At 40.1% G+C, this 25,455-nt stretch overlaps 1 protein-coding gene across 2 annotated transcripts in view; it reads left to right on the top strand.

Moving 5' to 3' along the window:
* The window catches only part of LOC136105341 (glypican-5-like), a 349,014-nt gene that overhangs the window by 14,957 nt on the left and 308,602 nt on the right, over window positions 1-25,455 (top strand). For both annotated transcript variants that reach the window (XM_065845058.2, XM_065845059.2), the window contains exon 2: window positions 6,247-6,408. In XM_065845058.2, coding sequence (XP_065701130.1) covers window positions 6,247-6,408 — 162 coding nt within the window. The remainder of the gene's footprint in view (window positions 1-6,246; window positions 6,409-25,455) is intronic.

Genomic DNA, 25,455 nt, shown 5'->3' with positions numbered 1-25,455 from the left:
AGGACATTCAGTTTAGGGCATAGTCAGACATGTCCTGATCCTTGGTTCCAGGCATCAGGTGCTTTCTGTGGGGTACAAGCTGAAGTGAAACAGCTACTGAATACAGGAGTGCAGTAAACCTGCAGTGTGGGGCAGAAGGTGGTTTGGAAACCAGACCAAAAATCAGAAAACAAGAGAGGGTGAGAACCAGACAACCAACAGAAGGAAGTGGGAGAAACTCAGACACAAAGTACTTAACAAGAAGCCTAACAGCACTTCATTATGCAGATGCTGGCCTTAAGACCCATGTATTTCAGAGTTCCTGCTCCGGAAGCTGATCAGGGCCAGTGCCTCATGGTCTCCAGCTGTCCTGCAAGCTGTGGCACTGGCTGATGCTGCCAGCTCTCTGCAGTTGTGACATCTAATGCGTCTTGCAGTTCCCATTCCCCTTTCCTATTCAAGGTTTCTACCCCCTTGAATTTGCTGGCATAATTCCAGTACAATCAAAATGGTCATCCCATTTTGTGGGGTTTTTATTTATATATATATACATAAAAAAATATAATTTTTTTTTTTTTAAGGTCTGCTTATGAACTCTTGAGTTAATGCAAGCTATTTGACTTGAAGTAGCTACACATGCTAAGAGCTACATTATCAAGCATCACTTTGGTGACTTACTAAAACTGGAGGTGTTTTTCTTTTAGCCTCGATTATTTCAGCTTGGAACAGCACATCTGGTCATGGCCTCAGTGACGCTCAGTGTATTTTAGAATAACAGTGAGAATGCGAAGTCCACTGATCAAGTTAAACAATATCTCTGTTAATGTACAATGTGGAACAAGGGGTCGGGGGCAGAAAGGAAGTTTTCATGATTTGTGTTTTCCAAACCGCACTTGAAGTTACCATCCTAGGTATATATGCATGTTGTCAAGCTACATATAGAAGGGACAAATTCAGGCTTTGCATTGGAGGGGGGGGGTGGTGTTTCAATTTTTTGGTCATAAAGTCACCTTTAATATACTTTTTGTCCATATAATCCTTATATTAAAGCTGATAGTGAGATTATTTTAACAAAACAGTTAGAAACAGCTTGGGAAGTTCTTTCTGACTGGTCAGAAGACGTGTGTGGCAAGGCCTGGCCACAGGTTACCTGGGGCAGGAAGAGCAGACACCTCCCTTTGACTTAGAGAAACAGTCTGCTGGAAGCTGCCTGGATGTTATTTCTCGCTCACAGAGGCGTCATTCCACAGTCATTTGCACCAATGCATAGCGCTGTGCTCCAATCCCTCTGTTGCTCTTGCCTGTGGATTGTTTTTTTTCTGGTAATTCCTGGCATGCACTACTTCGAGCATAGTAAATACCATATTTTAAACACTGGTAAATCAAATAGTAGCTGTTTGACTATGCACACATTGTGCTCAATGAGTTTAATATACTTTGTGTGTCTTTCTAGCTGAAATAATTTTATGAGTTGCACTGGAAGTGAGGTGTGGTGTGAGGTGGTGCACAGTGAGCTGTGTTCCCTGCTAGGTGAGGATGGCTTGTGTTTCTTGACAGCAGCCTTGAAGCTGAAGCTAATGACGCCTTTAGCACCGCTGGGCTGCATAAGGATGGACCTCACAAACTTCTGGCAGCCTATGGTAGCTGGATTCCCTTGCCCTGGTGTGGCTGTACTAGTGTGAGCTTTCTTCATGCACTGAGTAGTTGCAGGGAGAGCCTTGGTTGGAAATGGCTTCCTTTTTCATTTGATTTGGTCTCCTCCCCTAAATTAGTTGGGTTTTAATTGCTGAATTCTCCTCTAGCTGAGGCAGCAGCTGCACCAGACAGATGAGTCTCAAGAGAAGGGTTGGCTCCTGTTCAGCTGGGCCAGACACAATGCAAGGTACTTCTGGCACCTTCCTCTGTATTACTGGGATATAATCAATCTTGGAGTCTTTGAAGACATTTGTACAATTTTAAAATCTTGGGATTTGGACTAAAGCTTTGTTTGGAAACACCGCTGAAAAGTTTGTCAAAATACAAAAGAATAAAAACCATTAGAAGACAGATTGCACCAAGCTTGCTCTCTGATCCTGCTTGCTTATGAGTGTTCTGTGCAGTGGAAGCTATTGGCTGAACTTGTTAAAAAAAATAAATCAGCCTATTTTTGAAAAAGTTGGTGAAGGTAGATCAATTAGCATGTGTTAAGTCTTGCTTTCCGGTTTCAGAGTATAGCTTTTAGAGTGTGTACAACGTTTTAAAGGCAGTGCAGAGCAGTTGACATCTCCACTGTGTGTTAGGAGAACTGTTAAATTATAGCTGGTCAGCTAACAAAATGAATATATATTTAGCTTTTGGAAGTAGTTAATTTTATTTGCTAAACAGGCTTCCATGCTTCTAGGAACTTAGACTAATGCAGCTAGTTTTAATGGCCCAAGTCTCTGACTTTATTTATACTGAGGTTCAGAATGGAGCCCAAACCCTCTGCTGATCTAAAACGAAAAAAATCCCCAAGCAACATACCGCATACTCCACAGCTGATTTCGGTGGAGCTGGGCCAGATGGACATCAGGTAAAGATGTGTAGTTTTCTGTGCATTTAGCACTTAAAGTAATTTGTAATTGTGACAGGGAGGTGTTTGAAAAGTGATGCCTATGGCATGTTTTAAGTGTTTTAGGGTTGCAGTTGAGTTTGGAGTAAGGATCATCGTTGCTTTCCAAAATACTCATGCTTTAGACTCCAGTTTAATGTAATTTTTCTTGCTCTTCTGAATGTGACCTTGTTTTTCAAAGTGGAGCAAGATATTTTATCCTGTTTTTTATAATAACGATAAGGTTGTAAAGTCTATGGTTTTCCCACTTTAGAAAATAAAAAGCTTAGCCACAGTTTTAACCACTACTCAAGGGAAAAACAGACTAGAATGGAAAAATAATGTACAATTGTCAGAGTAATGCTTCCATCAGATCTGAAGCAGAAAATTGATTTGTTTTAGGAAAGCTATAAACCTCTTAGAGTTGAAGCACCGGCATGTATAGTGGAAGGTGTTCTGCTCTGTTAATAAGTTCATGCATAAGAAAACGAAACAAAAAGAGGTTTCTTGGGATGCAGGTGTTTCACATCTGTGGCACAGCGTTAGAGTCTAGCAGAGGGCTCCCATCATGGTCAGGAGCATGTGTGGGAATAGAGAGCTGGGTTTATTCAGTTGTTGGAAGAGAAGATGGAGGAAAATCATCTGCTGTCCTCAGCTGTCTGCTGGGAGGAAATAGAGCAAGTGAAGCCTGATTCTTGCAGGCACAGGGTGGTGTGCTGAGGAGCGATGGACGCAGGTTGGAACGTGGGAAATTCTCACTAGAGACAATTTTTTAATTTACTTTTTTAACATTGGTGTGGTCAAATATTGGAACAGGAGCCCTGAGAAGTTGTGGCATCATCTGTCCTTGGAGATGCTGAAAACTTGGCTGAATAAAGCCCTTATGTAGTTTGACCTGCTTTAAGGGGAAAGTTGAACTAGAGGTTCCTTCCAAACTAAGTTATTAGTTGAGAAATAAGGGGACCAGCTTGGGTAAAGTTAAGGTCTTAGAGAGAAATGATGCTCTTGTTAGGTTTTCTTCCCTCATTCACAAGTGGTGCTTTTTCTCTGGTGTGTAGAATGGGTCTGTTCCTGAGCTCCAAGGGAGGAGTTTGCCCATGAGGTGGTCTCCCTGCTGCAGACTGGTGGTGCTGCACTAAGGATGGTGTGTGTGGGGCTCAGGGGGTGCTGTGTTTTGGGGAGAGCTGGGGTGCTTACCCCTTGTCCTGGCAGTGTTTGTGCAGTGTGCTGCTCCGTCACCACCGGGTCACTGTTCCTCCCTGCTTCTTTCTCTGTTGTAGAGGGTATTTTGCATTAAGATCAAAGAGATGAGATAAACTAATTTTAGTATCAGAGTTATTAAAGACTTCAAGATATTACTGAACGGTTTTAATTTAATCTCAGCACCCAGGCTCTGGACCAGCAAAACCTAATCTTCAGGCTCTTAGAGTACTCGTCAGAGGAGGTAGCTGGGTGGGGAATCCCAGGAGTGCAGTTCCAGCTGAGACAGCCGTATCCTCAGAGCTTTCTGGAGGAGACGCAGGTTCACATGGTGAGGCGGTTCAAAGGGGAGTGCTATCCACAGCACTGATTGCTGCATGGAGCTTTCTTGCCAGGACCAGCACTTAGGCAGCATGGACCACTCTGTATTCACACCCTTTTGCTACAGGTCTGAACTTTACAAAAGCTTTTCAAACAAAAATTCAGAGGGCTGTTGTAAGGAGAAATGCTCTCAATAACAGCAGCCTGGCAGCACAGATGCCAAGTAACATTTACAACCCCTCTGCTCAGATACCTGTTTGCAAAACTGAGTTGTTTGCTCAGCAGTTTGTACTATAATTCCACATACACTTTGTGGTGGCATCTCAGAGAAGTGGTCCTTCCCCAACCCCCAGTTCCTTGTGACAGAGCAAACATATGTTAATGGGGTGAGCTGGATTGGGGAACCAATCCAAGTTGAAATCACCCTGGCCAAGAAGCTAATTTCAACCTGGGACAGCTTCCCTGGCAGAGGAGAGCAGGTGAGCGTCCCCAGCTGGTGACAAGCGTGCAGCCCTTCTGCCGCTGCTTTTAGCAGCCTGCTGGTTTATGCTGGTGTGTGGTGTTCTCCTCTCAAGGGCTTTCAGCTGCGTTTAGGACCTCAGATTTGAGTGGGCAGAGTTGTTTTTTCCTATTTTTGAGATATCAAAGCACGAAACGAATTCACCTCCAAAATGGTATCTTAAGTCAGCCCAGCCTGTGACAACTTTGTTTGTGAACTGATATAAAATGTAGGTGAATTGAAATATTTCACTTTCATTTTGACATTTTTGATGTAAATTAGCTGCACTTTCAAATGAGAGTTATTGTAAACTCAAACCAATATTTTCAAGTCAAATGAGACATTTCAACAAATTCAGTGTTTTTATTTTTTTTTTCCTGGCAAGGGAGATTTATTGGAGCTTCTCCCTGCAGTTGTGATCTTAATGAGCTGTTGAGCAGTCTTTGAGCAGAGCCTGGTTGGTTGGGTGTTCCTCTGTTGCTTTTTTGGTGCATCTTTGTACCCTCTTGTTTTTCATCATTGTCGACTGCATGTGGGGTCTTGCTATGTGTTAACCTGTGAGGCCAGATGATGAGGACTAACGCAATATAATTGCTCATTAATATTTCTGTCCCAAGGCCTGGTTTCAGGTGCTCTGTGGTAGCCTGTGTGGAATCCTCTGGAGGATTATGGCCCTTTGGAGAATCAGGGTTGTTTCCACTTGTGCATGCCCTCTGGTCCTGGTGTTGCTGTGTGGGGAGGGACTGCCAGCAGTGTTCACAGCAACTGAAGTCCAGACAGCCCTGTTGTTTTTAATTGACTTTCAATGTTCTTGGTAGTTGTGAGGTGGGAGTGATTTCATTGCCTTTATTTTAGATGTAGGCAGTGTAGAACTTGGTTTCAAAAATTTCAGGGTTACTTGATAGAGGTTAGTAGATGGAGATCTACTAAGTTTAAAACCAATTCTTTTTAGTTCAGATAAATACTTTTTGACTTTCACTGTGAGTTAAGCCTAGAAATTGAAATAGCAGCCTCCAACTTCCTAGGGCTTGTAGATAGCTCTGGGTCTCTGTGTGGAGTCAGTTCGTTTCCTTTGGCCAGAGACTCCTAAACTGAGGCTGGTGCAAAATCAGACATCAGTTCTGGTTTTGTGGCAACTATTGCTGCTTGTTTTGTTTTGAAATCAGATTCAGAAAGGAACTACACGTGTTAAAACTAGAGAGAAAAGGGGACTGGGGAAGCTACTTCAGCTACCGTAGTGTAAGAGGTGAATAAGTGGTTCCTTGAGGCACTACACAGACGAGTATTGCATCCTAATTTGAGGCACGGTTTTCACTCAGGCGTTCAAGTTATGGTGCCCTTAGAACAAGATGTGCAGTGGAAATGTTTCCCCTTGACTGTGCATATTCAGTGATTCTGCTGTGCCCTTGACTCTGTTTAGATGATTTTGTGTCCAATACCCTTAATGGTATAAAATGTGTTAATAGCTGATTAATGTGATGATATCCAAATTCAGCTGAAACACTAATAAATTAGTGTTCTTGAGACAATAACGGACATTTGCAGTATCATTCCTTGTGAGGTGTTTTTTGTTTCAGAATTTTAAATGTGGTTGCTTTGATATGAAGCAGCATTATTTAGTTTTATGATTGAAGTGGGAAGTTTTTCTAATTCTTTTGTTTTTCTTGTTTGCTTTAAGAGTCAGATTTACAGATCTGTCAACATCGAGCACCAACGTGTTGCACCAAAAAAATGGAAGAAAGCTACCAGGCAGCTGTTCGAAGGGAGAGGACTCAGAGTATCCAGGCACTGAACTTCGAACTGAAGTACATGATCGTTGGTCATATCACAGTTTTTCAAGGTAGGAACCTTTGGGGTACTGCAGTCGTACAAGTAGTTTATAAGTATCTTCTGCAATCAAAAGGAATAGCTCCTTCCTTTGTTTCCCATTTCTCTTGCGTCGCATGTTGTAGTTATTGGCTTATGGTTTACTTCTCTGTTCTTTGATCCTGCTTTTGGGAAAGGTGATGACACTTAATCTTGCCTGGTATTTTAAGCATCTGCTTAAATCTAATTGGGAATAGATTTAAGCTTAGACTTTGTTCCTGGGATCATTTTAAAAAAAGATTGGCATGGCTTTTTTTCAAGGCATTTTCAGATTTCAGTTTAGGTGCCTGATGGTTGTTTGTCCTTTGATATTGTCTTCTGTTGCCAAACCACTCACAGGTGTAGCAAGTTAAATGAAAATGCAGTTATTTGATGCTGAAGAATAAGTGCTCTGAGTGATTATTTAAAATAGCGCTGTCTTTATGTTAGTGTTTCACTACCTGACAGGTCACATGAAGAGTGATCTATTTTCAAGGATTACAGCCACACAGTTAAATGTGAATGCATGAAAGATCCTGTGCTGAAAGTGTGTTCTTGTAACTCTTGCTGTTCTCAAAGCCACCTTGCTATAACAGGTTGATGTAAGTCTGTGTAGTTTCTTTGTATGGATGGTTATTGTAGTATTAAAGGCAGGAAAATACTCATGTAGGATTGTGTGCTGTATGATGTTGAGCCGGGGAGACTTCTGCAGAAGGACATTTAAGCATAGGCTGTGAACTTTAAATATGAGAGAGCTGAGTGAATAAATCAATCACTGAGTGATGAATCCAGCTTACTGGCTGCTGTGGGCCTAATTATGTGCTTAATTTTAACTCTCTGCTTTGCTGTGTTTAGTGCTGAGCACCCTCATGGAATGGGTTTTGAAAACAAGGCAATAGTTATTAAAATACAGTGTTGAGGTCTGTATGATTAAATGTATTGTTACAAGACCATTTTTCTCAAATAGCCTATTTTTTTGTCTAGTTTCCTCTATTTGAGTGAAAATACTATAAATAAAAGATGTGATTGACAGTTAAGGGATAGCATATTATGTAAAATTGACAGTAAGGGATGTTGAAAGTCTGAAAGAGACATGCAAAGGCAAGACAAATTTTCTTCTTCTTTTGGTTGTTTACTACTTTCCTGTGTTCTGTAGCGATGAGTGAGAGATGGCGTTTTGGTTTATTTTACATTTATTAGTTGAAAATTTTAAATATCCCCCATGATTTAAAAATTAGGTTGGAGGGCACTTAGGAGGAGCAATGCAGTGAAAGAGTGACTGTTGGCATTGTTGAATGGTGGTAAGTTATTCAGGCAATCTTTCAGTTTCATGATTGAATGAAGATAAGGTCAGAATAGATTAACCTACCAGCCTCTATAGGTCAACCCAATAGCTTTATTGTCCATTGCTGATGAAGCCTTTTGATGGAATGAAAGAGGTAGTTAGATGTTTCACACAGTTTAAATTTACAAGCATTTTCTGGAAGTGGGTAAATAGATTGTTTGTTGTGACTTGTTCTGACTGGCCTTCTGTCTACATTAGATGGGAACACTTGAAAAATGTAACTTTTCTGTCTTGCACTGGGAGCTGCTTTTGTTCTTTGGTTTTGTCCCAGGTGTCAGGGGAAAGCCTCTCTCTTCATCTGGTGCTGTATAAACATTCTGTTGCTAAGAGTAGTGCTGTGTGAGACATTTACTGAGAGGGAAGATCTTTGCATTGAATTAGCTCTGTCCTTTGAGCCTGTTTTGTTTTGTTGCTATTTTGAATGATAAAGTGTGAGTGTGCCAAAAGCACTTTTAAAGACTTTGAAAAGAAATATCCTTATTTTAAAAGCCTTCAGGTACCTTTTAGATTTCATGTTTATTGCAGCAGTGAGAGCTGGCTCTGATTTGCTAAAAAAAATAGCAGTTTATTCATTTATATATGGTGATGTTTACTTGTACAATTTTCATGCACAATTTACTTTCTTTTACATACATATATATGTTTTTAGTACTGTGTAGTCAAAGCAAAGCAGTTGCTGCCTACTGCTGAGGAAAAGAAATCTTAACTGCTTTTTATGCACTTTTAGCATACAGTGCTGTTAATATTATATCCATACTGATTAAATAGTTTTCAAGACTAATACAGTATACGAATAGGATTTTCAGGAGTCCAGCTTTGAGAACATAGTGGTGGGAAAAGAGAGCTGGTTTTGGAGAGTGGAGGGACGGAGAATGTGTTTAAGCTCTCATCTCCTTATTCTGTAACAGAAGTCAAAAGACACTTGGTTCTGAAGACCTGCAATTAGATACCATAAGTATTAATAGCAAAAAGCTTTATCATACGAGTAGGGATTTAAGGAACTTGGTTAAATATTCCCTCTGCACTGCCTGGTTACTGCAGTTGACTGTAGACATTTTGGACTTGAAGACATTTTGTTTCTTCTTTTTAAATTGAAAATGTTATTTAAGTAGCTTTGCCCACAGCTGAAATAAAACAATTTTACAGGTGCTGGCTTTAGTTGTGCAGAATAATGAGTCTGTAAGACTTGATTAAATATACCACAGCTGTGAGCAGGCTTGTTGTATTTGGGCTAATGCCCAATCTGTACATATGGACAGCCTTAGCGCTATGGTGCAGTCCTGATATTTTTTCCCCCTTTAAAGTTTTCAATACTAGCAACCCAGTCATTGCTCAGACACTTAATAAATCAAGCTTCTGCATGGATGTGTTTTGCTTGAACTCCTGTCTCTGATGTTATTGCTGTTACACCTGATTTGAGTAGGAGGAGGCACACTGGCATTGGCTGCGGGCTGTAAAATAACCTACCTGGAGTAACAGGAGAGGAGAGAGGGAAGCAGGAATGAAAGGGCCAGCTGGCTGCTGGGGAACTGTGGCATCAGACGCAGCTTCTGCAAAATCAGACGCTGTCACAAAATTTTGGGTGTTTGGCATGTTGAATGTCACTGGGCACTGGAGGAGGGTTTCATGGAATGCTGCTGGATCCACTTTCACTTCATGTTTTGGTCCATGGTGTAGCCTAACTATGGTATTAGTCACTACAGATGTGTTATTAATGACTCGCTACTCCAAATGGATTCAAAGGCAAGATGGAGTGAGTGGATGAGACATGTAAGTGTGCCAGACTGTAATAGGAACAGTATAACAGAGGAGAATGTACCTATTGTGATGCTCCCAGTATGTCACCCTCTGCCTCTTCACAAGTGGTGGTGATTTGGATGCATTTTGCAGTGGGTCAGTTTGTCCCAGCTAAACATGTGTCCATCTTTTTGTCTTTGCTCCTGTGGCTGCAGCCTGAAATGCCCACCAGAACTATTTAAATGAATGATCAAACAGGATGCTTTTATTTTGTGACTTGCTTTCCTCTTCGATAAGCAGAAAATTCTCCTTTGAACTTAGTTTTCTTTGTCCCAACCTTTTTTAGGCTTGCATGTAAACAAATGTGTTAGCTTAGATTTATGTCTTGGTGGTGATACTACATGTTACTTGGCACAGTCATCCTCCTGGTCCCCACATTCAGTCCCTGCACTCCCTGGGGACACTTCCAAGCAAGGCAACTGATTCATTGTTAGTGGATTAAAAGTGGCGCGGGTGTGCAGGGTGAAAGTTGCTGTCAAAAGAGGTATCAATAGCCTAACAGGAAAGCTTTGTTGTGGGCAGACAGCAGAGAAACCTGCCCTCCCTTGCCTGTGTCCCTTCTGGAGCACTAACAGGTGCTGTGTAAGGACCCCAGAAAGCTTGGCTCTGCCCCTGTCATGATGAGGCTAATTTGAGGTAATGAGAATTGAAACACTGCTAATTTTTTTTTGTTCTGCAGAGAAGCAGAACCAAGGTACTTTGAAACCTACATCACATTTCAGTCACCAAATTAGCAGGTATCAGAGGTACAGAATAAAGCTTTCTTTGAGCTGAGCAGTTAAAAAAAAATTACTGTTCTTTGTACTTTTTGTATAGCAAGCAATAGGAATTGTTCACTCACAGCTTCTGAAGAGAAAGGTTTTTCATGAATGAAAGCATGTTGGTTGTAAAGCAATAATTTTGTGTTGTTTCTCTGAAACAGCATTCCTCTGTGGGGTCAAACGGCAGGACTAGGTGTTCCCATATTCCACCACCCCTGGGAGGGTAGATTAGCTTTGTAGCACTCTTTTCCTTTCCGAAATCAAGGGGTTTGGCAAAGCTGTGATTATGCTCTGCCTTACATAGAATAGGGAAATGCTAGCTGGGAAAGCTCCTTGCTGTTATTTCCAGTAGAATGAGTTGCTGTGACATTGTTGTGCACACATGTTGTTTTGCCCTGTTTATCATCTGATCCGAACAGACAACTGGGAAGGATGTGAATGGTACAAGGCGGAAGGGGGAAACTAGTTGTAGCGAGGATGGAGCCTAGACTGACGACTGTCAGTAAAATACCTGAAAGTTAATGCCCCGTTGATCCAACAAGTCCTTAAGCACAAAGTTTTTGATCTGGCATCCTCCCTGGTGAATGGGAGGGGTCAGCTGGCTTTTGTGGGTCTTGGGATGGATACAGTTAGTGGGCCCAGTAGTCAACTGACCTGAGCCTTCCCTCAAATAAGTAATGTAGTACACTGGCACTTAGAGCCATACACAGTTAAAAATATTCTCCATTTTAATTTGTTTGAGTTGCATCACTACTGACACTTATTTTTACTGAATTTAGGGGTATCAGCTTGAAATAAGGGGTGGATGGTTAACAGGGTTGAAGTGCAATGAATTTCAGAAAACAAAAAAGCCTTGGCTGGACAAGTATACTCTGGTTTGTAGTTAATTACTATATGAAGTGTAGTCACGATGCTGGAGATGGATGAGGTCCAAAATCAGTGAGCTATTTAAAAAAAAAGCCAACCATTACCAACAGAAACCTTTCAGCCATTACCAACAATGCCTCTGGTTTCCTTTATTTACTTCTGGATTATAGAAATGCAGAAGTGTTGTTTTTTAAGTAGTTGTTGGGTTTGTGGGTTTTTTTATTTTTTTTGTAATCTCATAGTACTTGGTCTTTTATTCAGTTAAATTGTTACACACCCCTTTCTACTTCTATAACCCTGCTAAGAAGAATTTTGTACTCTGCTGACCTTGGAGCTGAAAGCTGGCTGACATGTATAATTTATTTTTGGCTCAATACAAAAGTGTTTCCCTACAGAGAGAGAAACAGGAGAGAGAGTCTCCATTAGAGTATTTCTGTCCACCCCATGTATACTGTTCATTCCTGTTCTGGTACACCAAACAATCTGTGTTTTTGAGCTGCAGTGAAGTTCTGTTTTATGTATGCAGCCCAAGAGAGGCTGCAATATTCCTCTTTAGCTGTAGCTTTGCATGTGTGGACTGCATCCCTGTGGACCACTGCTGTCTATTGTGTGGGGCTCTGGCTGGGAGAAGACTGTCTTCATCCATATGATAAAACCAGCCCTTGCTTTGGCTGCTGCTGTTCTCTGTTGAAATGTAAATATAGCTCTATATAGGGTGCTTTCTGTCTGTAGATTTTGAGCACTTTTAGAAGGGACTTCAGTGTTGGCTGTATTGGTGATAGAAATGGACAAACTAAGGCATAGGGGAGGCAAAAGGTTTTTCCTAAAGGTGTCTTGTATTACTCCATTTTTGATGGAAATTGTAATCACTATGATCTGTTCTCCATAAATAATTTAAATAATGTCCTTTATTTCTATACACATAAATATATACAAGAATGCAACTTAGTTTATCTTTGCGACCTCTTCTGATCCCTCTAAAAAAGTACTTGTGATTTCTAGAGACCCTGGAGAGGAAGGGAACTGGCTGATTGTAGCTTCCTGAAGTGTTAGCTGGAAGACAGAGATGCTCATTTTGTCCTTGATTTTGTCATAGTTGGGCTGCTTTGCCCTGTCTGTGGACAGGTCAGTGTTTCAGAGCAGCACAGTGTGATGAAGGGGTATTCTCCATTAAGTCTTTGATCCAGTTCCTCCTTTGTATTTTGGTACTACCTGAAAGTTGATAAATCCAGTGTGCTTAGCATGCCATCAGTTCAGACATAGGAATTCACTTGGTTTGCAGTCTACTGTAAAGCAGTTTATGGTGAGTAGAGGCAACAAAAGCTTAACTGTAGGGCAGGAGAGCCAGAGTCCATTAGAAATAAGTAACCAGTGTCACCAAGAAACTGGTGTATGATAGCAGTGAAACATTACCTTTGGGTATGATCTCAGTCTGCCATCCTTTTTTATTCTCTTTATCGGTGCCATCTCAACTGATGAAATGCCAGCAGCTGCTGTGTGGTTCCCCATGCTGCACGTAGGTGCTGCCACACTGGGTGAAGCTGCAGGGTGGCGTAACGTGGTCTTGTCCAGTGAATGAACAAGGAAGTATATCAGAAATATGCACACACTTTCCTTTTTGTACCTTACTGTTTCTTGGAGAATGATAGTTCAAAAGCTTTCTGGGCTAGCCTGAGATGTATTCATTATCCACTGGTGTATTTATCCATTGTTGTACCCACTGTCCATTAATTCTTCTTTTACCAGGGTATCTTTTGGCTACCACGAAAAAATTGGCGATGTTAGCCACATGCTGGCCCATGATCTGGTTATGCATCAGGTTGCTTGCTTTAAGCCTGCGGCCTACTAATTCCATTATGTCACTTGATTCTTAAGTTTTATTGTTTAAAAGTGTAGTTATTGACAGTATAATTATCTTCTACATGCCATTTATGTTTTTAGATTAGCTAAGGCTTCAGTTTTTGTCTGCATGTGGGGTGAGGGAAGGAGTGTTAAATTCTTTCCTTTAATTGTCCTTTTCTTGGCAAAATATAAAAATAATATTTGGCAATGAGATATTCCCTAATGCTCTCACCTTTTATCTTCTGAACGTGCAGAATTAAACAAATCTTGGTGGTGTGCCAGGAACTGTGAGTAAATACTAATGTTACATTATGAATGGTGATTATTTAACTCACTATACAGCTTGTGCTTGTTGAATCTCTAAGCTTTTCAAATGGTGTGAAGTATTCTTTTTTGGCTGAAAGTCTACCTGTGATCCTTTGAAATAATAGCTCTTCACAAGTTATATGTAGTCTTTTGTCAATATGATCAATTCAGGTAGACATTTTCATGGTTTAGATTACAAGAGAATGGAAGTGTTACCTGGCGTATTGTTCCATGTTTCATAGAAAATGTAATCAATATGATCTACTGTCCATAAATAATTTAAGGAATGTGCTTTACTTCTATATACATACAAGCTGAAAATTAAATGTGGGAAAAAAACCCCAACCAAATAAAACTTACCCTTTTAAAATTTTTCTGTAGTGCATACTAAACATAAAATGCGTGTGCAGAAGTTGATCCCAACCTCTTATATCCTCCAAGACTGTGTCTCTTGACTTTTCCCATACTCTTTCATCTCCCATAGTATGCATTATGAAAGTCAAGTATCCAATGATTTTTACTGTTTTCACTGTTGGTTTTTTTTAAGGTTATCTGAGCCCTACTGAAAACCTCTTTTCCCCAGTCAAACTCCTGATCACATCCAGTTTCCTTGATAGTGCTGCCGCCTTGCATCTTGCCTTTCATCTTCTGTTTTCCAGTGTATCCCATGCTGCCAGTCACCTGTGGTTTATGATTTAAATCTCAGTTTCTGTCACAGGGTGGTAATACCAGCATTTTCATTCACTGAATATCGAAATTCCAATGGATACCTTTTTGTTTTTTCCTATGCCTGTCTTTCACGTTAGAGAAGCATGTGCTGTGAGCATCCTCTCTGCTTTCATTGTCTTCCTTTAAATTCCGTTCTTAAAACTCTCCTTAAGGTCATGATAGAACACATGGGACAGTTCAACCCAAAACATGCTGAATCCACTGCCTGTTATGTTGTTGTTCCTCCCCTGTGTGTGTACCTATCAGCTGTGCTTTGCCTTCCCTTTTCTTAGAAACTCTGGGACAGGCACCATGCTTTATCTTGGATCTCTACAGCACCTGAGATCCTGGTGCTTTATTAACACCCCTAGCTGCTATAATACTGTAACCTGTTGACCTTGGTAATTCTTGTGTGTTTCTGGTTCCATTGATGTATCCCCTTGCTGCACCTTGTCCTTTGGGCAGCTTGTAAGGAAAAAATTAAAAGAAATGTAAAGGAACACAGGAAAAAAAAATTCAAAGGAAGGAATAATGGAGGAAATTGCAATCTTTCATCAGAAAATTCTGATGACTTAATGCTTTCAAAATAGCAAAGTCAAGTGGAAAAATTAATGAAAACCTATGAAGAACACTTAATTCTAGCCATGGAATGTAAATTACTATCTTTCAGACCATATCTAGTAACAAAGGTCATGTCCCCAGACTCTATTAATAATGGATTTGTTCTTAAACATAGGAAAACCTCATATCAAGTCTTATTTATTACACTGAAATGGCCTTCTATCAATCAGCAGTCGACAGTGACACTGTGGAGTCACCAGCATTGCAATTAGTTCCTTGTTATGAGAGTTCATGCATGTTGTGTACAGGTTTGATTTAGGAAATAGTGCAGTTGTTTCTCATGAAAGTGATACGTGGAAATGTGCTTGTGGATAAATGGATAATGTTAGTCTTGCCAGAAGCTTACATTGGTAATCATTATATACTTATGAGTTTCAAAGTTTTTTATTGGTTACCAGAATTACAGTGCTTTGATTGTTAAGCAAAAGTGTTATATTGTTACTTTTAAAAGTCATTAAATACAGATTTTACAGAATTGTTTGGCCCAAGGCTTTGAAAGGATTGTGTAATTCCCTGTGATGTGGCGAGATAAATGTACATTAAATACATTTAAAAGGAAACAGCAAATAATCTAGGTAAGATATAATCCATTTAGCCTTTATAATCATTGTGTAAAATTGCTCCCTGAGCTTGTCTGGCTTTGACTGTCATTTGATAGCTAGAATGTAAGCAATTTGGGGCAGGGACAGTATCTTCATTATCTATTTATAACTGTCATTCATGCAATGTGGGTAGGGCATATTGGTGCTAGAACAAGAAATCTAATGAGCACACATATCTAGTCATCTTATATGTCTGTGTCCATATTTCACCTGTCTGTTGTTGTAATGATCTTTCTTCCTCTTTGTTCTTCCAAGTACCTTGTCAGGCTGTTGACTGTGTTTCCAGAATATAAAATCATAGTGGAAGTGTAGCCAAATAAATCGATGACAAATTTATCCAGATAAAACACCTGAGCAGTGTTGTGTTCTGACAAATTTTTTGAACAGGAGTGTGAGTATATGAACACAATTCTTGTACAGAACTTTCGCAGCCTGAAAAAAGAGGATCACTGCCTGTCTTTCGGTTTATGGGGGAGTTATTTCAATTATAATTCAGTTTTAAATTACCCATCTATTTCTCCTAAAGATGATTGGGTTTTTTAACTTCCTTTTGTTGTTTTATTAGTCCTTGTATTGTGAGATTGAAAATAGGAAAGGCATTCTTTAAGGCCATTTCTACATATAAAATTTCAGATGTTCTTTGAACAAGAGTATAGGCACTGTAACACTGAAACTGAGCAATTCAGTAAAAATAGGAGGAAAAAATGTTGGCGATAACAAACTGCATGCAAAAGGACTGATTTGCAGGAAATCCTTCATTCTCACTTTTGCATTTGCAGACTTCAAAAAGAAAATGATTGAGAGAGACTGACAAGGTTCAGAGAGCAGATATCTGAAAGCAAGTATCAGGAGAAAATAGATTGAAACCTCAGCTCCCTGCCCCAGTAATAGCAGTGTGGCATTTCAGTTTGCAGCATGCTCTATTTGTCAACTATAGACTCTCAATGGATGAAAGTAATTTTACTCCAAAAATAAAATAAACTTGGCCAGGTTAACTGGCATTAGGAAATATACTTTCATCACTTTCTTACCTTATTTTAGGAGGCAAATGTGGAATGTCTTAGGTTCTTCTGCATTATTTTTTCAGAAAAAATTAATTCATCATTTGTGTAATGCAGATGTATTTTGTTTTTTACTTTCAGAGGAGTTTGCATATGTGCTATGTAATAATGCATTGTTGAACCTAAACTGTTCGGTATGTATAGTTGTTAAAAGTGAGGATAAAATATTTTTCTTTCGCTTATTAACAGAAAATGACTTATTGTTGTTGCTGTCATGTGGTATTTTATTTATGGGCTAGGACTTCACTGTGCTGTATATAAAAACCTAAGAAACTGCGCCAGTCCCAGGAAGATTGCTGTGTTACTGTAATATGAGAGACAGAGGAATAGACAGGTGGGGGTCTGTAAGAGCAATAGGATCACGTCTTTCAGTGTAAGAGATAGCAGTCTTAGCGTTTACGAGCACATTTGTAATGTCAGGATTTTTAAGTTAGATTTCAGAGTTTCTGTGCTTCATCTTGGTTCAAAATTTGCTTGTCAAAATTTTGTTACTCAAGGATGTTGTGGTTTCCTAGGCTGCCCACCAGTTGAGGGTGTTGTGATGGAAGCAGATAGGCTTTGAGGATACTCTAGTTTAAAAAGAGGTTTACTTGATTTATGTAGTTTATTCATGTGAGCATTTACCTTCAGACAGAATATTTTCAGAGTTTTTTAGAATTGTAGCTGTAACTGTGTGGAGATATCTGGTATGTGAGCACGATTCTCATTAAAACTTGCTCCTCCATCTGACCTTAATCTGAAAGGGCTGTTCATCATCTGTCGACAAAAATTTCTGTGAAGTGGTATGTGCAATACATCAGACTCGAAGTTAGCATGGATTCCTTGTCCTGTGCCTTCACCATGGACATCTGTTTGGATTGCATTTCTACACTTCTGGCCATGCAGCTGGAGTGCAATATTTTGGAAGCGTAGCTATCAGGTTATGTCTTTTGCTCTCTATCTTGCTGGGACTTGGAGTTTCCTTGATGAAGTACCAGAGCTGTAATTATAATCATGCTTGCAGAAAGTTTAACATGTTTTCTCTAAACTCAGATCTTTTATGTTTAGGAATTAGGAAGACTTATGTAGTTATAAACAATCTGCTGCATATTTCCTATCCATTTTATTGGGAAATGGGTAGCTAGTGCTGCTACCGAATAGCTTCCTGTTGACTGTAACTTTTCTTCAAGCGTTGCATTGAGTTCTTGCTTTTGGAGTGAACTTGGATGCTATTGATGATCTGCAGGGCCTTACTGATTTTCTGTAACATAGCCTCTATGCCACCGCTGCCATTTCTATTAAAAGGAGGGATTTTTCTACCTGCTTTTCCAGTCTAATTTGCTAAGTGAAGGGCTGAGTTGCTACTGTAGCCCTGTTAACTGCTTGTTAGCATTTCGTCTTTGTCTTAGAACCAAATGTAGGTGTTTCAGTAGACACACTGAAAACATGCTGAAATACATGGCGCTTTTAACATTTGGTTGTCATTACCTTTTGGTAGTTAACCAGGCTGTGTTGACATGAAGTTGTATGGCTGTGTCATGGGAGAGCAGGGTGTAAGGGCAGGTGGAGCTTGTCTGCATAAGGCTGACCTGCAGTTGGGTTAGAGTAGGGTGTGAATTCAAACTACTTCACTCCATATGTGTGTGTGTATTCTAGGATGAGAATGCCTTATTTTGAATTACTGGCAAGCAGCAGTTTTGATTGAGATACTGTTCCAGCACCACATCACAGGTCTTGCATTGTTTCTAAAAACTGTTGATCCAGGAGGCTTTGGATTTATTTATTTAGTTATTTATTTATTTATTTTGACAGAAGTGAATTAACGGTTGCCTTGGCAGTCACCAGAATTTTGGGGTATCTGCAGACTTAAGCAACAAAGTGAGGATAAGACGTGGAAGTAAGGAATTTATGGGTCATGTGTTCCCCACATCCCCAAAGTCTTTTCCCTGGTCTTATAGGCTTATTTACAGCTACTAAAGGGTGGTTTGTGTCAGACTTTAGAGGATCCACCAGCCTTGTTCTGCTGGGGATAACTATCTGCTCTGAATCTTTAATTGGAAAGGGGAAGGTTTGAGAGATTGGCTCTCTTCTTTTTCCTCTATTAAGACTTTTGTCTTTGATGTACCATACTAAAATTAGGATCCCCGCAGATGTTTACGTTTGGAATGGAAGTGCTGGTGCAAATCTTCATGGATTCTTATTAGAAAGAAGAGCTCTAACACTTCTTGCATTTTTTTACCGTAACTATTTTGCAGTTGCATAACATCTTCTGATCTGTGCTGTCAGTTTCTTGGGAGAGCCTTTTTTAACAACTTCTAGATTGCACTGCAGAAGAGGGATGTTTGTAGGAAACACAACTTCTTTACCCTTTCTATAATTGCTGTTGTTAGGTTTTGTGATATTCACTGGAAACAGAAGACTATGAACAGGAATAGTGGCTTTCCATAGAAATAAATATGTATTTGCTATCAGGATTTTAGAAGTGCACATGTAGAAACATGGAGCTTGTAGGTCTTTCTTCCCCTTTCAGTGGTGTTTTAAGGAGGCTTCTCCTTGGCTGCTTTCTAGTACCTGTGATTTCTATACATGACAAGTGATTCCTGGAATGCCTGAGGTCCCATGTCCCACCGGCACCTTGAGCAGGAGTCGCTGCTCCAGAAACCCCTTCTTGTTCCATCTCTCTGCCCAGGCTTAACTTGCCTTTGCCCAGCTGCCCAGGTCTGTTGGACTCTGGAACCATCAAACAGTTTTTGTACAGCTGGATAGGTAGTAATTGTGGGTGCATAAAGAGCACTCTGAGAAATACAGCTGACCAGCACACCCAAAACCAGTTATCTAAGCTAGAACTTCCTTTCTACATGCATTTAATCAGTTCCTCATGTATTACATCCTGCTTTTTTCTCCTAGTAGTTTTGGCCCAGGTTGTGTGAAACTCATAACAGAAAATATGGTCTAACATCTCTGGAAAACCTTCTATTTCTTCCCATGAAGAATCCTCTAAGGAAATGTTATGGCATGTGGCAAAGAGCTGGTTTTTTTCCCCCCTCCATGGACTAAATAAAAAGTTACAAATCAGGGCTGCTTCTGTGCCTGACTCAACAGGGAATGTTCCAGATGCTTCTAAACAATAGATTTTCTTCGTGTAATAAGATAAATGCAGATCTTATGTGTGTGAGCTAAGAGGGAAAATTGCACCTTTGTGCCATTAGGCAGTGCAGGTTATTTCCTGATAACAAGGTCTGTATTTGTGCTGTGGTCAGCCAGGGCTGGGGTGGGAGGGAATCTCGGTAGTTTCAGTGGTACTGTTTCTGTTGAAGGATCTAAGCTATTCAAGTATAGTACAACTTCGATGCAGTCAGTCATGTGGGTATGCACTTAAATGTGAGCATTTTTAGGTTTTGTTTTAAAAGTAAAGAAAGGTGAAGGACTCTTGCTGAAATACGTTCTTACAAACTGTTAAATCCAAAGCACATCTTTCTGCATGATGTGTATGGTGAAAGAGGCTGTTTGGATTTGGCAGAACTCTCTCACTTCCTGTAGCACATTGGCCCATAAAATTTGGAGTAGTTTTAAATGTGCAAATATTTAAAAAACAAACAAAAACCACACACACAGATTATGGAATATTTTTCATTTTTAATTCTTAAAACTTTATGCTCCAGAAAGACTAACTCCTTCAGATGTAGTCATCCGTAAAGCAATGGTCAGAAAATGTAAACATCCCCAAATTTACTGCCAAAAAAAAAGTTATGGCCACTGGCAAGTGAATGTGAAATTGAAGAAACAGCAGATCATCTACAGGAGGGTGAATCCTTTTAGCCCAGGCTATTTTGTTATTTATTTTGACTAGTTATTAGTAGACCAACTCATAACTACTTAAATTCTTTGTCAATAAAGGCAAATTGCGTCCTTTGGTAAGCATTAGTGGAATTCAGAAACTTGGAAAATAAGTTCCTGAACTGGCTTAAGTTAAATGGGTGTAATATTAATGTGTGGGTGGCCCAATGTACTTAGGGTATATGTAAGAATGAAATAATGGCCCATGGTTTTTGGCCCTGTAACAAAGGCATTGCTTTCCAGTGTGCTGTGCTGGGGATGCACAGGATGCTTTTTCAACCCTACTATCACTGTGATGACTCTGCAGAGGTACAGAATTGCTCAAGTGTGCTTTTGTATATAGACTCCTCTCTACCTGCATTTACTGCTGCAAAATGCATCTAGGACTCCCCCAGGGATATGTCTGACTCTCCCGCACTACCTGGTTCCTACTTTTTTCTGCAGTGTTGACAATTACTGTTTTAGAATTGGTTTCTGCTTCCTAAAAAATGACAGTTGTGCAAACTCCCAAAATGTTTGACAGCAAGAAGCTGTAGTTCAGAGTCTGGTTTGTTACTGGATTCTGCCAATGTACAAAAGCTGATCAAAGGCTTCAAATACGTGCATCTGCTTCTGTTAGTGAAATGATTCTTACAGTTGGCCCATCACAGGCAACCTGACAGGCATGTCTTTCATTCCATTCTGCTTTTTGTATTGCTGTGAAGTCTTGGTCATACTTCCTGGAGCAAAAGGTCAGACCCATGGCAGAAAGCCATTGGAGGAGAAAACAGCATAAAGTCATAACTCAGTCCTCATGTATGTAACTGATTTCAGTACTGTTTGGAACAATGAGTCAATCTGTGCACTGGAAGTAAAACAAATTTTAGTGACTCAGAAGTGCTTGCTTGAGAAGTTTCTACCGAAGCTGTTGCCATCCTGTAAGGATTTACATAGGTTTGAGATGTTAGCTTTCACCCTGGCAGGCTCTGTCTCTTGAGTATCAAGGTCCTGAATAGTGATGGCAGATGTCAGTAGGTGGATATACTACCAGTGTGGAACAAAGTAGGTGTTACCAAGATGAATGTTTTTCTTCACTTGAAACCATAGGAATGAGAAGCGGGTCTTCTGTGATTTAGATTTATATAGTCTTCACAAAACTGAATAAAGCATTTACTTTGGTTTTGGTCCAAAAGCAGTTAAAATCCTTGGTGATATTTCAATTGATTTAATAAATGAGCCTGGACCCTGACTTCAAGGATAGAATGCAACTGAAGTTTTTAAATTATGATGCCAAAGAAAGGGGGATGCTTCTGTTCTCTGAGTGTAGATAACTTATTGGGATGTGCCATGGAATGTTTTGCTAAGTGGCAAATGAGTGAACCACAGTTGGTATGAACCAGCTTGAACACATTACTGAAGAACCTCCTTCTGGTAACCTGCAGTGCAGCTCACAAAAGAGGATTCCCATGAGAAGGATCGTTCATCTGCTCCTGCTGGGGTACGGGAGGAAGCCAGAAAGTGTCTTAAGAACATACAAGATACAACTATTTACAGTTTTTTATGTATACACATAGGAAGAGAGTTAGGTGCTCTTTTTCATTTGGATTTAATAATACAATCTATGGAGACTGAGTCCAGCAGAGAAACTAAATGTACAAAGAACCAAAATCCAGTGTTGCCAATTTTTGTTGAAAGCCAAATATTCTTGTGACATTTTAATGTTCTAACTTACACGCTAAAGAGAGCAGCTTTCACCACCACCCCTCCCAGTTCTGAGACTGTGGAGATCAGACACACCTACCTTACTCTCACTGCTTCTGTACTTGGTAGCAAAATTTGGAAAAGCTGGAGGAAGAGGAGCAATAGTTTGATATTCAAATGCACAGAGTAAATTCTGCAAACAGTATGAGAGGAGATGAGATACTTTATTTCACTAGATTTGCCAATATAGTTGGGAAGGAAAATAGACAATTTATTTTTGTCAGAGTCCTTCAGAGTTTTGTGTCTGAAGGACTTTTGTGTCCAAAAGATATATTTTGTTTGAATTAGTTCATCTAGTAACAGATGCTATCCTTCCCTATTAACATTTCATTTTCCAATATCCTCAGTCTGTCATCCCTACGGCAAAGCTATTACTGTTCAATATTAAATTTATTTTGAGGCATATATGGCTGTTGTACAGTAACACACCTGACATCAAACTATGACATCCAGCAGAGTGTACAAGCTCAGGCAGTCTCTCTCTCTGAATTCTTCTACTTCCCACAGATAATACTGAGAGCTGTGGGCATTGGTTTAAGGTGGGAGCAGAATGTCCAGCTGATGGAGAGCTCTGTGTGTTTGTGCATGTTGGGGTTCAGTCATTCTCTTTCTTGAAGGTTTTAACCGATACCACACACAAGTGGCATTTGATAGTACAAAGCTGCAATTTCTTCTGAGTGTGCTGTTGACTTCAGAGTGGAGTGGACTTTTTTAATGAGCCAGGTACATTTTCAGTTGGAGAACAGGAAATGTAATTGCAGTGCTTTAGATCAGACTTGGTTTTAATTTTTGTTTTGTTATCTAGACACTTCCTAATGAGATATGAAGTCTGTAGAATTTTTTTTAGTATTTGCAAATTGTCCTTCCCCCTTTTTTCTTTTTCTAAGTATATTCACTACATTTGAGAGAGTATTATTCTCAACGATTATTTTGATATTGCAAGAAGGAATACCTAAGAATTCAAGGACAAATAAGACATGTAGAAAAAAACTATATTAAGAGAAATACTTACCTACACATCTGTTCACTGTATGCTTAGAAATAATAGTCTGATGAATAGTAAAGATAAAATAAGCCCAGGGATGGCACATCTTCAAGGAAAATGCAAGAACTAATGAAGGTTTCTAGAACTTCTTAGTTACCTCTATCTGAAAACTGATTCTCCTTGTAGCTACTTGGAGATGGAGTAACCTGAGTGGAGGCTTTTGAGTTAACTAGGTGTAACTGGTGTAAATTACAGCAGCGTGAGACCCACAGTGATTTATCTTGTGGTGGCAGAGGCAAATCTTATCTGAAGATTCCTGGTTTTGTAGAGGATGAAACGTTCATTTTCCTGTCATCACTCAAGGCAATAGATAGTTTTATCTAATTTTATAATCTGTCTGAACAGAGCAGTTTTGAAGCTATAAACATTATTTAAAGATGTGCTTTCTTGTCTTTTCTGAAGCCATCATCAAGGTCTCTGCTCAAGCAGGCATCTTTTCTGTAGGCATGCTTTTGATCTTGTTTCATGACTGATGGGTTTTGTAGCAACTCTTAGTGACTTTTTATATCGGGATCAATAAAATGAAAATACTAAAAGGAAAACACAGGATTACAAACCACTCTGCTTCCAGCCCACCCACTCTTCCCACTGCACACTCAGCAATACGTCTTTTGGGACTGCTCTCCTGTGAAGTGCCACCAGAGCATGTGCTGTGTTTGGTGGTGCACCGCAAGGTCCTGTTTATGCAGGGACCAAAATGGAGCTGGTCTGGCCTTAGTGTGTTTCTTAAAATCTGTGTAGTGAGATTACAGGCCTGACAGATGGGAAACAGTCAAACATGAATATATGTATCTGCTTTGCTTAAAAAAAATATAATAAAGGAAAGGCATGTCATCTCTTACCTCAAAGTTCTGAAGACCTGTCATACATTTGCGGTGGATGAAGCTGCTGGATGAGCAAAGATGAGGAGGTGTAGTCCCCTCTGTTAGCTAAGTATCCAACTGCTTTCTTGTGTGGAATGTTGGGGAGCCACAACATGTCTGCATTCAGGCCAGGGAAGAGACTGCAAGCAGAATAAATTGTCTTTTGATGTCTTTTCTTGAAAGAAGTGACTGTGATGTTGCTGTATTGTTACTACTTAATAGGCTAGGGAACTAGAGACAAATTTAGTTGAACAGCTGTATTTGTTTCAAACCTAACAAAAATGTGGCTTACAGGTGGAACAGTTCAGAACCCCCTCCCTGACTCTCAAGGAACGCAGCTGTCTGTCCTGTTGTTCGCTGCTGCCCTATTCTGCCCACCCTACGACTCCTGCAGCTTTACCCGGCTGTTGCTGGACTACAGGGTATGGTGCAAGAACCCCCCTTTATGAAAAGACTGGAGGGGCGCTCTGACTTTATCCTGCTTTCACAGGCACGTTGGCTTAATTACAACTTCTGCTGGGATAGAAAAATTGTTTGTTGACACAGCATCACCAACACGACTGAGTAGTTTCCTTCTTGTCTGGACCAAAGACCACTACATAATATCAAAACAAGGTGACCACCTGAAGAGAACATACTCTTGGTGGGATGCTGTCTGCACTGACACCACCCTGGGTAGTGTCTCAGAAGACCTGAGGCTTTTCCAGAGTATTAAAGCAACATTCCTTTCTAAGAGGCAGCTGCATATTGGTAACTAATGTCTGCTGACTCCTGATTTCTAAAGCCTCCTTTTCTTTAGTGAATATCCCAGTGTATTTAGGCAGCATAACAGTCATCTTAAAACCAGCAGTGATCCTAACACAGTAAACTATGATGTAGTTTGATGCTTCATTTAGTGCTGCCCAGTCACAAGCTAATGTGATGAATGGTAGGGGTGTGTGGTTGACCATCCCCTCTCTGTGGTGCCGGGCATTTCTCCTCTTCAGAACATGCTGCAGAGTCACCACTGTGTTTTGCTCTGTCTCCTAAGACTGCTCCCAGTTAAGTGTCCAGCTTTCTATGTAACCACTCACAGCTGTCAGCACAGACAGAAGCTGGCTAGGCTGGAGTATCTAGCAGCCAGATGAACTTGAGATGCTTGGGGTCTTCCAACTTATTAAGATGGCCATGCTGTACAGCATGTCTAAGGAATAATCTAAACACTGAATATATTCGTGTTCTGCCGACTAAGTTTCTTGATGCCTAATGACGACTCATTTTCATCTTCCTTCCACAGCCATTCATGGTGACTCAGTGACTCCACAGGTCAGGTTTAGCCCTATATTCATGTATTTTGAAGACACACACGTGCTTAGGTTCTTCGTTGGTTTGGGACCATAGAACTCAGTATTCTGTAAATCAACCATCTTGATTTTAACAAGTTTTAGTGGTCTGCCGGGAAATGAGTTTCAACAGCCTGAGGGATTTTGAACAAAGTAACTGAAGTCTATTTACATTCTAACCTTTGAATTTCTCAGATTCACATGCGTAATAATTTGGATATAAAAATGGAATTAAACCTTTATGATGACCTTTAGAGTGATTTGGACATGTTCTCATATTGGCTTGCTATTTAAAACCTATGCAGTTGCTGATCCATGATGTTGGTAATGAAAGTTTATCTGAAAC

This window comes from Patagioenas fasciata, chromosome 9 (genome assembly GCF_037038585.1).
Source record: "Patagioenas fasciata isolate bPatFas1 chromosome 9, bPatFas1.hap1, whole genome shotgun sequence".
Taxonomy (NCBI): domain Eukaryota; kingdom Metazoa; phylum Chordata; class Aves; order Columbiformes; family Columbidae; genus Patagioenas; species Patagioenas fasciata.
The sequence above is the reverse complement of the archived record's forward strand: the minus strand, read 5'-3'. Positions and strand labels throughout refer to the sequence as shown.